The sequence below is a fragment of the Melospiza georgiana genome, chromosome 7, assembly GCF_028018845.1.
Source record: "Melospiza georgiana isolate bMelGeo1 chromosome 7, bMelGeo1.pri, whole genome shotgun sequence".
Taxonomy (NCBI): Eukaryota; Metazoa; Chordata; class Aves; order Passeriformes; family Passerellidae; genus Melospiza; species Melospiza georgiana.
This window is the reverse complement of record NC_080436.1, coordinates 40,797,304-40,810,946: the sequence shown is the minus strand read 5'-3', so window position 1 is coordinate 40,810,946 and position 13,643 is coordinate 40,797,304. Positions and strand designations below refer to the sequence as shown.

At 39.6% G+C, this 13,643-nt stretch overlaps 1 protein-coding gene across 7 annotated transcripts in view; it reads left to right on the top strand.

Annotated features, from left to right (window-relative positions):
* BAZ2B (bromodomain adjacent to zinc finger domain 2B) overlaps window positions 1-13,643 on the top strand; it is a 110,876-nt gene that overhangs the window by 73,415 nt on the left and 23,818 nt on the right. For 4 of the 7 annotated variants that reach the window (XM_058027646.1, XM_058027645.1, XM_058027642.1 and 1 more), the window contains 10 exons: window positions 720-930; window positions 1,866-1,958; window positions 2,074-2,135; window positions 6,966-7,031; window positions 7,769-7,834; window positions 8,485-8,529; window positions 8,785-8,811; window positions 10,005-10,070; window positions 12,433-12,573; window positions 13,324-13,578. In XM_058027646.1, coding sequence (XP_057883629.1) covers window positions 720-930; window positions 1,866-1,958; window positions 2,074-2,135; window positions 6,966-7,031; window positions 7,769-7,834; window positions 8,485-8,529; window positions 8,785-8,811; window positions 10,005-10,070; window positions 12,433-12,573; window positions 13,324-13,578 — 1,032 coding nt within the window. Of the gene's footprint in view, window positions 1-719; window positions 931-1,865; window positions 1,959-2,073; window positions 2,136-6,965; window positions 7,032-7,768; window positions 7,835-8,484; window positions 8,530-8,784; window positions 8,818-10,004; window positions 10,071-12,432; window positions 12,574-13,323; window positions 13,579-13,643 lie in introns of all 7 variants that reach the window. The other 3 variants (XM_058027643.1, XM_058027639.1, XM_058027644.1) reach the window with 1 other exon arrangement.

Sequence of the window (13,643 nt, the reverse complement as noted above, 5' to 3'; positions counted from 1 at the left end):
TTTGGTTAGAGAATATAGTTCATGTAGCTTTAGATATGTGGATGCTTAGAAGTTACTTTTCATTGATTCAAGCTGGTGCAGAAACTGGTGCAGAAACTGTTTTGCAGCGAATGAGGGGCGAACTCTGTTGTACTAACTAAAATTAAATTATTAAATGCATCTGTGTTTTCTCAGCTCAGTTGCTGAGCTCTAGACACTCAAAAGCAATATTTGAAAATACATTACTGCCTTTGCTTGTTATGTATGCCAGAATTTCTGTAAACACGCTCTGTTGGAAAACAGCACCTCATAGCTTGACACATATTTTCATTCATGTTGAATAGTGGATTATATGAAAGCAGAATATTATTCATAATATTAAATGAAAGCAGAAGTTGTTAAGTTTACATAATTAGGAAAAATCTGTTTGGCCCTTTAGAAAGGGTTGAACAATTTGATTTAATGAGAAATAATTAAAAATAACACAGTAATGGCATATCTACTAGGTAAAAACTTTGCATCTGCTTGAATAGTCTTCAAAGTCTTTCTTAGTGGTGGAATTTGTAGAAGTTTTTAGTGATAGTCTCTCAATAGATAGCTTCTGTGCGTCACCAAGAATTTGTCGTGCCCAAATAATACATCGCAGCACTTGCATATTTAATATCTACAACTCACCTTCGATTTCGGGTTATTTTAATCTGTGTTTGTAATACCTCGTTGTGGAATGTGTCAATTGCAAGGGCGTGCAGTGGTGTCTGCTGAAGGAAGAGGAGGTGGTTCCCCGCATCAGAGCCATGGAGGGGCGCAGGGGGCGGCCGCCCAACGCGGACAGGCAGCACTCCAGGGAGGAGCCGCGCTCCCGGCGCCGCAAGGGCCGCCCGCCCAACATCGGCAGCGCCGAGTTTCTGGACAGCGCTGACACCAAGCTTCTGAGGAAGCTCCAAGCTCAAGGTAAGACCTGTGGTAATATTTTCACAAAGAGAGGGTGTCAGTATATAGAGAGTTAATATTTTTCCTATAGGAGAGTGATTTGTCTCACGAGGATATTAGTATACAGCATTTTATTTTAGGTATTTGTTATGTGCTGTTATTGAAGACTTTTTGATAAACCAGTAAATGTTTTATCAGTATAGGTTTTAAAGAAGGAAGTGCATACGTAAAGACGTGTCTAAAAGCTTACTGTGTAGTTACTGCTCAGGAAGCTGACAGTGTTCTGGGGAGTTCAAGCGTGCAGGTCCTGGACCTCAGTCCTTTGAAAAGGAAGCTAAATTCATCCTCCAAAACATCCGTCCTACAGTTGTCTTCTATGAGTGTGTCCATAAACAGTTAATTTAAATTTCAGAAATGCTATCACAGGGTCGTAGAATGCTTCAGGAGGTTACTTATTAGCATAAGAATGGCTGACTTTAGGTAGATGCAGGAAACAGGCATGTGGCCCAGGTGACTGTGTTCTTGCTTCATTAAGAAATTATTACATAATTACATGAGGTGACTTGTAAGGAAAACTAATTCAATGCTTTCTGAATAAAATGCTGATTTAGTAGTTTTGAAAAAAATGTTTTCTGCTTTAGAAGAAAGAGGAAAATGTTTTTAAAATAAACCAGCATAATTGGTATGATTCTGTCACTTAAATAATTTTTTCCTCTGAAACTAGTATTTGTTTTATATAGAAAGTATCCATGATCATTTGCACTGTCCACATGGTTACTGATACATGATGTGCCATTAATGGTGGTTCATAGAAAAATTTTGTAGACGCCAGTGTGTGCAAAACAAATCCTCTGTTTGCGCTGTCTTTACAGCATACAAATGTCTGCAACATGAACTGTATCTTTATTGTTGGACAGCACTGTTTTTATGGACTTAATATTTTCTTTTTCTAACAGAAATAGCTAGGCAAGCAGCACAAATAAAGCTACTGAGAAAGCTTCAGAAGCAGGAACAAGCACGAGCTGCCAAAGAAGCAAAAAAACAGCAAGGTAAGTGCTACTTGTGCAAGGTTGTGCATGCTAGGGGATTATTTTGAAAAGTGTTTATAAAAAATTACCTGTGTCTTGCCGTGTTCTGCTGATATTATTTGCTTTTGTTTGTTAGCTATTATGGCAGCTGAAGAAAAGCGAAAGCAAAAGGAGCAGATAAAGATAATGAAGCAACAGGTAAATTATGCAATTGCTAAATAAGTTTTTTAATGATATTTTCATTATCACTCAATAAGGTATTTCAGATATTTAGTAAATTACTAAGAATACTGATTACAAAGTATGTGTTTTAAATCTAGTTTTAAAGCACACACAGTGTATTAAAATTACTGTATTAAAATTGTAAATATATTAAAATTCTGAACTTCATTAAATCCACCATTAACCCATGTCCCCAGGTGTCACATCAACACATCTTTCAAATTCTGCTAGGGACAGTGACTCCACCGCTGCCCTGGGCAGCCTGTGGCAGAGCTAGACAACCCTTTCCATGAAGAAATGTTACCTAATATCCAAGTTAAACCTGCCTTTATGTGAGGCCATTTCCTCTTGTCCCGTCTCTTGTTCCAGGGAGCAGAGCCTGACCCTCACTTGGCTGCACACACCTGTCAGGGAGTTTGAGAAAGCAAGAAGGTCCCCCTGAGCCTCCTTTTTTCCAAGCTGAGCCCCTTTCCCAGTTCCCTCAGCTGTTCTTGGTGCTCCAGCCCCTTCCTCAGTTCTCTTGCCCTTCTGCTCTGGACATGCTACATCCCCTCCACGTCTGTATATGATCTCAGCATCCCAACACTTGGAAAAAGTACTAGTATTGGTTTTCCTGTAAGTGACATGGGAAGAGGACAGAGATGCTGCTTGCCGGTGTAGAGAGAAAATTCATGTGGTCAAAGCTCAGTTGAAGTTGAAGCTGCCAGAATTGTGGGGGACAACAGAAATAAGTTTTTTCAAATACAATGATGACAATCCTCGTTGTGTTTATAAATTGGGAAATGAGGGGCTGAAGAGCAGCTGCAGGAAGGGATCTGGGAGCCCTGGCTGATGGCAAGTGTGGTGTCAGTCAGCAGTGCCCTGGCACCCAGGAGGGATATCTTTGCCCTGGAGGGCATCAGGCCCAACTTTGCTGGCCAGAAAGGAGGGGCTGTGTCCCACTCTGCTCTGCACTGGGGTGGCCTCCCCTCGAGTCCTGGGGAGAGCTTTGGGCACCCCAATATAAAAAGGACAGTAAACCATTAGAGGCTATCCAAAAAAGGCTGTGAGGATTGGGGATGGGACTGGAAGGGAAGCCTTAAGAGAAGTGACTGAGGGAGTTGGTCTGTTCAGCCTGGAAGAGACTGAAGGGAAACTCAGTTGTGGTGGTCAACATACTCTGGAGGGGCAGCTCTGATCTCTGCTCTCTGTGACCAGTGACAGGACTTGAGGGAACTACTGGAGCCGAGTCAGGAGGTTTAGGCTAGGTATCCGAATAAAGGCTGACCAGCCCAGAGGGTGGTCAGGCACTGGGCAGGCTCCCCAGAGCAGTGGCCACAGCTCCGAGGCTGCCTGGGCTCCAGGAGCATTTGGACAATGCTCCCAGGCAGAGGGTGGGATTGCAGGGGTGTCTGGGCAGGGCCAGGAGTTGGATCAATGATCATGATGAGTCCCTCCCAGCTCAGCATGCTCTATGGTTTTATGACATCTTGAAGTGTTAAAAAAAATGAAAATACTAAACCCTTTCACATTTTTGAAATCCAGGTATTAAATCCTGACATTCTTCTTTTTTTTTTTTTTTTTGAGTAGTAAACCTGAACTGGTGTTACTTCAGGCTACTTTTAATATTCCCTTAATAGATAATAATTAATTCTTGTTGGTAACTGTTTAAATATTTCGCATTTTTCTTTTTTTTAAGATAGTGCTCATTGTAGTAGGTATAGAGCTAGAAGCTGTCACTCTACCTTGTATGAGTTATATTAGAAAAGGCTGAGAGCTGGGACTGTTCAGCCTGGAGAAGAGGAGGCCCAGGATCATCTTGCTAATATTGCTAAGTACCTGAGGGAAGGTTGCAAAGAGGTGACTTTTCTCAGAAGTACCCAGTGACAGGAGGTTCCTTCTGAACATTGGGAAACAGTTTGTCACCAAAGATGGCAACTGAGAACTGGAGCAAGTGGCCCAGAGAGGCTGTGGAGCCTCCCACGTGGATTTTCAACAGCAGCCTGGATGTGGTCTGGGTAACTGGTTCTAGGTGACCCTTCTGGGGCAGGGGGATGTGGACAAGGTGACTTCAGATGTCTCTCCCAGCCTCAGCCAGTCTGCTCTTTTGTAGATCGTGACAGTTTCAACCTGTCCATTTCTCAAGGCAACCCATACTTGTTAAAGAAAAGTAGCACACTATGATTTTCAAGTGGTCCTTACATTCCGAGGGGTCCAGGGAGCAAAAATTTTTAAATTGTCAAATGTATCAAATCCAGACCTTGTTTGTCATCATCATATTCCTTCTTGATGTGTAACCTGATAAAATTCATTATTTCAATGTGCAGAGTACTTTCTTCTCTGATACAACTCTTTATTCTGATCTCTGCTGAAAAGTTTGTTTTGTTTTAGCTCTAACCTTAATGGAGTTGAGAGTCCTGCATTTTGTCCACAATAGCGCCCTGCAGCATTATAATCTGGGGCGGTGAGGCTGGACAGTGGCCAGGCAGGAAGGGACCTGGGGGTACTGGCTGACAGCCTGCTGAACATGGGCCAGCAGAGTGCCCTGGTGGCCAAGAAGGGAATCAGGAATGGTGTGGCCAGCAGGAGCAGGGAGGTCATTCTGCCCCTGTGCTCGGAACTGGTGAGGCCAAACCTCGAGTGTTGTGTCCAGGTCTGGCCCCTCTGGATGGGAAGGACGTTGGGATGCTTGAGCGTGTCCTAAGGAGAGCAACGGTGCTGGAGAGGGGCTGGGAACACAAACCCTGTGAGGAACCCCTGAGGGAGCTGGGGGTGCTCAGCCTGGAGAGAAGGAGACTCAGGGGTGCCCCCATCACCCTGCACAGCTCCTGAAAGGTGCCTGTGCTCAGCTGGGGCTGGGCTCTTTCTCCAGGCCAGAGGTCACAGTCTCAAGCTGCACCAAGGGAAATATAGGTTGGATATTAGGAAAAGGTTTTTTACAGAAAGGGCAATAAAGTTCTGGAATGGTCTGCCTGGGGAGGGGTGCAGCCACCATCCCTGGGTGTGTTTAACACAACCTGGATGTGGCACTCAGTGCCAGGGTTTGCTTGAGGTGCTGGGGCTGGGTTGGACTCGATGGGATTGAAGGCCTCTTCCAACCTGGTCATCCTACGAGAGGGTGTAGCACATGCTTTCAACTTTTGCACTGTTTTGATTTAAAGTATAATGGAGGATAATAGAGATTTAAGGACCATGCTGTGAGCTTCACATGGAAGCTTCATGTGGAAAAAGTTCAGCATGGTCTGCGCAAGGCCTCTTGAGTTAATTTTATTGATAAGGTTGTACGGTGTTGGACTTCTCAACAGTTTACAGAGCTCATAAACTGGAGTGTAGACTTCATGTAGCAGCTCTATTTGTCGGAAAACTTTGTACATCTTTCTCATCTGTCATTGCTCTTTTACTGTTAAATATTATAGACTGTCTTTTCTTAGGAGCTTGGTTTTGGTTACTTTACAATAAAGTATATACATCACTATGTATATACTTTATTGTATGTATCACTATGTGTCACTGTGTTCTCCAGAGAGTAAAATTTTAGAGTGATCCCTGTTCTCAGATTCTAAGGCCAGCTCACAAGAAAACAATGTATTCTGTACAGATGGGCTTTACTCATGCTGTTGGGAAAGCGTCTGCTGTTCCAGAGAAGCTCATTGAGCTTCTTTTCAAGCTTCTGGTCTAGGCTTCCCCCAGCTTGCAGGGCTATTCCATGATCTGGGTTTTGCTATTAAAACTGTACAGAAAGTCCAGCTGGATGGATGCACTTTTCTTCAAAATGGTCCTTCCTAGTCACTGTGGCTCAGTCAACTCTTTTGAGATAATCGCAAATAATGTGCTAATGAATTTTTAATAGCTAATTTAATAGACAAACCTATGCAGCACAGGTAGTGTGAAATGATTCCAGTGTTTGCAATGATTGCATTTTTCAATCAATGTAATAAGATTTGGTTCAGATTTTAGGAATTAATTTATAAAGAAAGATATATTAGCATATGGTTGCCCAGCATCCATCTGTGGAGTGTATAACTGGATAGGTTTTTTTCACCATGATGAAACATGCTTAAATATGTTGTAGTACCCATGGTTCCTGTTCCAGTTACTTCTTTTGTTACAGCATGTATACAATTCCATCACTAAACTGCATACTAAAGCTTCCAAAATTAGCATTAATTACCTGAGTGCTTTAAATATATGGATCAACTGAAGTGTATTTAGCTGAGCATGTTACCCAGGTTGCACGTGGGTGAGTGTTCCTGGCTGACAGAGCATGGGCTTTAGGTTTTTCTGAGCTCAGCTCACTGTGCTGCCTGCGGGACCATAATGGCCTGAAAGAGGCTGTAAGAACTGAGGCACAAACAGCTTCAGTGCTTGGACAGACCTTGCTATTTCTTGGTCAAAGAGATCACTTCAAAATATCATGTATTTCATGGCATAGCTCACCCTTTTGTTCATTCTTAAGTAGCTTCACCATTGTCAGCTGGAATTGGAATACTCTAGTTTCCTTACTTGGTCATTAATCTGGTCCTCTTGAAGGTGTTAAAAAAATAATAAAAACTTTGACAATTTAAACATGAGCACCCATGCATTACTAGATGTGGTTTCCTTCAGGGTTATACCAGACATCTAATACTACTAAAATTTCTGAACATATGGGCATATGACTAAAAGGCTGAAAGTCAATAACAAAAAAGTATGTATAAACTTTGTCATTTTTAAAATGTAAAAGTAAATGTATAAAAAAGTATAGTATGTAAAAGTATATGTATTTTTTTAAAAGTATTGTTTCCTTTATATATATTTTTTAAAGAAGTAACTTTCTTACCCTTGTAGGAAAAAATTAAGAGAATTCAGCAAATTAGGATGGAGAAAGAACTTCGAGCTCAGCAAATTTTGGAGGTACAAATAATGGCTCAAATGTTATTTTTCCATTGCCATTCTAAAATTTATTTTAGTAGTCACACATGTAGTTAGAAGTGCAACTAAATATAACAGCTCTAATGACCTTATTTCTGAAGGCCAGTTCAAATATGTGTCTTAAATTATTTTTCTAAAATGATCAACATAAACCATGATCCATAATCTTACAAATATTCACACTTGGGCTCACGGTTTTCTGTCAGAATAGTCTTGTGTGTACATAAGTTAACAGCAGAACAATTCCTTAGTTAGAGAAAAAGTTTGCAGTAGTAGGATGTACAATACAGTGCTGTGGGTGTGCTCTGTATGAAATGCAGTGGGTTTAAAAATACTGTGGCTGTATTAGAGTATACTCTACAGGTTTGCTAGTGTAGTAGCAAAGATAGATTGCTAATTTTCAGGTCTCCATTGACATAAAAATTAATAGTAATCTCTTTGCTGTTTCTGTGTTTACCTGCCTTCTTAAGATAGTTTTGAGTGAAACAGTTTTGAGTGGGAAATTTTGGTTGAAATTTTTTGTTTGAAATTTTGGTTGAATTTTTTTAAAAGTAACTGAAATGTGAATTGATTGATCGTGAAAGCTGCATCACAGATTTCTTGCAATGTACACAATAAGTGATGATGTTCTTAACTTCTGAAGATACATAACTTTGCTTCTAGTCAGATTATTTTCAAGTTGTGATTGTGCTGTTGTGTGACCTGTTTTGCATGCACAGGCGAAAAAGAAAAAGAAGGAAGAAGCAGCAAATGCCAAATTATTGGAAGCGGAAAAACGAATAAAGGTTAGTTTAGAGGAGCTCCAAAAACAAGAACTGTGTTATTATATGTTGCAGTGTGATGTAACATAACTCAAATAATTATTCATAATGTATGTAGATGTATAAAAGCAATAGATTTGGGAGGCTGTTCATTGATGCTGAAGCTGTACATAGAGACAGCAAATAATGGCATGTATGTATCGTTATAAAAAGCCATGAAGCATATGCAGAGGAGTTTGCGGCATACACACACAGATATACAGAGACAGTACTTTATATGCCAACCATATACCATGGTTGGCATAACAAAATGTTCTGCAGTAACATTATTCACAATATTCTTTTAAGCACACTGTATCAAAAAATGATGTTTCTTGGCGAGCATAGTATTTTCTAGGCTGTAATGCATGCAAAACTACAGAACTCTTTTACAAATACTGGAAAATACAGTGTCTGTGTGTGTATATAAGTACTGTTGCTGCTTCGGCATTCTAGGTGTGTTCTAACATGGAACTCCCAGCTCACCAGACTTACTGTCATGTGTGCTGTGTATACTTCTCTGTAAGTTAGGATTTAAGTCAGATGTGCTGTTTTAGTGTGGTAGAACTGTGCAATGTCGTAAGTAAATTTTTATTGATGTTTTAAAAAAATACACTTCTGTTCTTCTGTTGAAGGAGAAAGAGATGAGAAGGCAGCAGGCCGTTCTTCTGAAGCACCAGGTTGGTATAAGTTTGGTTGACCAAACAGACAGAATGCCAATTGTCAGCTACTGCTTTCAGTTGGAGGGGGGGGGGGGGGGTAGAATCCTCATAATATGCCCTTTTTAAACTTCTGGGTTTGATTCCTGCACAGATTTTCTTTTGCCTTATGATTTTTTGCTTTGCTTTGGTATTTGGGTCTTTTGGGGGATTATAAAGTGGTTTTATGACTTTGTGATTTCTGTTTCATAATGTTGTGCCAACTCTTTCTACCAGGAGTTGGAGAGGCATAGACTAGATATGGTATGGGTATGTTTATTTTTGTACATCTAACACCGCATTGTGATTTGGTTGTGATATGGTTGTCATAGCAATGCATAAAATGTAGCACTGGCTGCTGTCATATTACATACTGCTGCATGGCTTTACAGCACAGTGCATTGCATACATCTGCTTGTCTTGTCTGTTAAGGAAAAAAAAACATGTCTTGAACATGTGTATAAATTGAATGTGGCAATAACTAGATGTGGTTTTTAACCAGGGATCTATGTTACTGATGTCCCAGTAAGAATCTGACTAGTATATAAAATTAGGGATTGATGCAAAATCACTAGGATGGTCACTTGGATGATTTTTGCAAGCCTTGTCCCATTCACTGGGAATGAGTCCAGACATTTTAAATACCATTTGAATTAACCTGTTTTAGAAATCAGGGTGATGTCTTCCCCTTGTAAGATACTGAGGAAATAGCTTTCAGTTGGTGGTAAATACATAATGTTATAAATATACAATGAAATATTAGAACGTAATCCTAGCCTCACTAAATTAGATGATAAAATTCCTATAGCCTTTACTGGGGCCAAGATTTGCTCTTCAGCTGTTAAGCTGAAGGAAAATCCCCTGTACTTAGTGCCTTAGAATACTGCTCCTTAATGTATTTGAAGCTACTGACATAATTTACTGAGGGACAGGCATCAGTAAATGCAAGTGTTGTTGCATATGTATATGCACCACTACTGGCTTGATTAAAACTGATCTAGAGCTGATAAAAGTAATCATGTTAATTTGTTGCTTGGTTAGAAAAATGTTAATACTTGCAATGTTTGAAAAAAACAGTTTAAAATTTCTGCTGAATTGGCTATTGAAGAAGTAAATTGCAAGTTCCATCATAGCAGATGTAAGGTAACTGACCTGTTCCAGCCAACCATTATGCTTTTTGTTCTGCCAGCTTATGAAGGAGCATCACAACTGACCATAAGTAAATCTGTATGCTTCTTATTTACACTGTCTCCATGTTCATTGCTTTACCTTTTTGCTTTTGATTGTTCTTGTATTTGCTTTCTAAACCTGAACTAAAACATGCACAGACTTGGCCATTCTTGTCCTATATTTAGTATTTACTGTGACTTGTCTATTAATGCTAAATTTGTTACTCTGCTTTTTTACTGATTTGAAAATGTGGTTTAGTTTTGCTCTAATATTACCCGCTTCAATAGGAACGAGAACGGAGAAGACAACATATGATGCTTATGAAAGCCATGGAAGCACGTAAAAAAGCAGAAGTGAGTATTAACTCTGAAAGTTTGAAGTTCTCATAGTTTTGTTCTGCAGTCATCTGTAGAAGAGCAATGTCCTTTTACATTATGTATAATTTGATTTGTGTACATTGCAGCAGTAGGACAAGAATCATTAGGCACAAATTGGAATACAGGAAATTCTGTACAAACTTAAAAAACTTTTTTACTTGGAGAGAGATGGTTGAACATTGGCACAGATGGCCCAGTTTTGAGAGTTCTGGATGTTTTTGAGAAGAAACAGAAGTAAAATACAAAAAACCCCACAATTACTCATTTGCTTTTTCGTTTACATTTATGTATTTCTGTATCCTGGGCCTTTTTTTTTAAGTCTATATCCTTAAACTTTTGTAAATAAAGTGCAGATAATGAGGATATTGAAGTAAGATAGCCATCATTATAGCAAGTAGTTGTTAAGGAAATTGTCAAAACTTCTTTCTAGGATGTATTTGCAAATTTCAGTAAATGCAACTGACCAAACCCAAGAAAAACTGAATAATAGTTCATTACAAGGAAATAGGGGAAGATGATACCCCAAGCACCCATTCCACTGTTGGAAGTCTGGATACCAGGCTAAATGGTCATTTAGTCTGATCCAGTGCTCCAATTATATTCTTACTCTGACAGATATAGAGCAGTGTTTATTTCAACCAGTAGAAGTAATATTTAAATAGATTTATGAAATGTAGTACAGCCTAAAGTTTTCAGTTTTAATCATAACTATAAATTTCTGTGTGGACACATAAATATCCATATATACATCTCTGGTTTTCTTCTGTTGTAGAACATTTCAAATTGGCAAAAACAAGTTGTAAGCAATGCCAGCTGATCTTGGGACATTGACATAGGCTAAGATAAAAGGCAATAAACCATTTTGTCCATTGGGATTTTTCAATACAAGATGTCTCTTATGAACTCAGGGTAGATAAAGAGGGCCTGCGTTGGCAGTACAGAGAGTGCTTACACAGCTGTAGGGTAGCAAGCAAGTGGGCAGATGGGTAGTTCTGAATGTCAGTGCATTTTTTTCTGCCAGTGTAAATTTACTGGTCCAAATATGTTCTTTGTATGTAACATGAAATTCGATCTTGCTTTCCACTAAAGACTGTAGTAGTAAAAGTCATGATCTCTGTGCACTCACAGTGGTTATCCACAGTTGTCAATAGTGGTCTGATAATACTCCATGTAGAATCAAAAGGAAGAATAAAAAGTCATGGGGCCTGCCAGAACTCTACAGAGAAGTCAGTGGTTAATACTGACCTACAAATGCAGCTGAGCCCTGACTTAGTATTGCCCATACTCTCATTGTTGCAAAATATGGTGGTAGTAAATGGAAGAGACTAGAGAGACCTCTTAAACTAACAGAATAGTAGGGAGTGGTTCTGAGTAATGGGAGGCGTCTTAGCTTGGTTCTTTAGCCCTTCTGTGTCCACAGGTGAAAAGCACATGCAGCATCTTCAGTTTTGTATTGTATCAGGTTCTTGAGTGGAGGCACATGCACATACGTGTGTTTGTTTATACACACAGTTCTGTGCTCTGAACAGGTGGTGCTGATGTGTGGCAGATTCCATACATTTTACACTCGATATTGGTTGCACAGAGGTATGTGGGCAGTTGTGTCATCAGGACAGTGGATTGGCAGCAGAAACCCTGGCACGGGGATGGGAAAGGCCATGGGAGCTCTAGGTTCATTGTCTTGGCATGTCACAGAGTTGGTGCAGTATTGGTGTGACTCCACTGTGGAGAGTGTTGAAGAGACAGTAGATGCTTGACTTGTCACTTGATGATGTGTGTGTTCTTTATAAGACATAAAGGACAAAATGTTCAGTTTTAGGTTGCATGCAAAGTGTATGGTAATTCAAGGCCAGAAGCTACCTGTGTTTGAAAAGATTGGTTGTGTTTTATAAGGCATTCATACTTAGTTTATGCATTATGGGACTTTTTCAGCCATGTATTTTTCAGAGAGGTTTCTTGAGTGGTCTCTGCTGCAGCAGGTGCAGATTAACAATACTGGGGTGTAAGCAGAGCCTTTAAAATCAGGTGCCTTGCATGGCAATTCTTTGCCATATTTTCACTCAGTCATCTTTCTTAAATGGTACTTATAGAGTTTTTCTTTGCAAACATACTTAAAACCTGTGTGTCTGTGGACAGGAGAGAAAAAAGTGAATCTTAGATTGCTTTACAAATTCAGTGATTTTGTTATAGTTTTCCCCTCCCCTTTACTTTATTGCAGGTTCCCTAATTGATGTGGCGATTCTTAAGGTTACAGAACTAGTGTTCTTCAAATTCTTAGATTGTTCCTTTGTAAGTTTAATATGTGGGGTTTATTTTTTTCCCTTTTAATTCTCTTAAGGAAAAAGAGCGGCTAAAGCAAGAGAAACGTGATGAAAAAAGATTAAATAAGGAACGTAAACTGGAACAGCGAAGATTGGAATTAGAAATGGCAAAGGAGCTAAAGAAGCCTAATGAAGATATGTGCTTAGCAGACCAGAAGGTAATCACAACTACGTAGACTTACTTTCTTGCTTCTTGTTTTTGTATTTTATAATTCTGTCAATAACTTTCTTCTTGCACTCACACTCAAAGCATTCAAGTTTTAATTGAGGTAATTAGAGAGCTATTTGAAGTACATACAAATACAAGATACCAGAACACTACACAGTAGCATATGTTTATGTAAAAGCTTTTTGTTTAAAAGAGGCCTGCTTCCTAAAAGCGTGATTGCTTTTTAAAAATTCTTTACTCAAGCTATTTTTACACCAGGAATGTGCATCATGTCTCAGTACACAGGCACTATATAGTTATCTAGAGAACTCTTACAAGTTGTTGCTCAAAAAGAATTACTCTCCCAGTCTTCCAACTTCTTAGTTTTTGTCCGTAAGAACTTGACGAAGGTTGGTTGGAGTCAAAGTCTGTTCCAGAGAAGTTCCTTCCATTTTCCCTTAAATAGTTTTACACTACCTTTTACAGTAATTTGGCTCAGAATAGCTCTTTACAATGTCACCTGGCCAAAAAGGAAGTATTTCGTAATCTCTTGCCTTGTGTAATTTGTGAACACGTAAATGTGTTTCAGCATTGAATGGGCAAGGGTGCAGGGACCCCTTGGAAGGAAGGTTGCCTGTACCTTCCAGCATTGTCATGCTGTAGGTCAGAAGGAAGTGTCAATCAATTTTCCCAGCTGTTATAAAAAAATTTCTTTTGAAATATGCTACCGAATCTTTCACTTTTTTTCTTTGCTTTCCAGCCTTTCCCAGAGCTGCCTCGCATCCCAGGCCTTGTTCTTGATGGAGGCACATTTTCTGATTGTCTCATGGTAGTGCAGTTCCTGCGTAACTTCGGTAAAGTTCTTGGCTTTGATGTGGCCATAGATGTTCCCTCCCTGAGTGTTCTTCAAGAGGGTTTGCTCAACATAGGGGACAGCATGGGAGAAGTACAGGACTTGCTTGTGAAACTTGTCTCTGCAGCTGTGTGCGATCCTGGACTTGGTACAGGATACAAGGTAAAAAGAAAAAATCCATAGTAAACACCCTGTATATACAAATGCATTCTTCATAATGTGTCTCT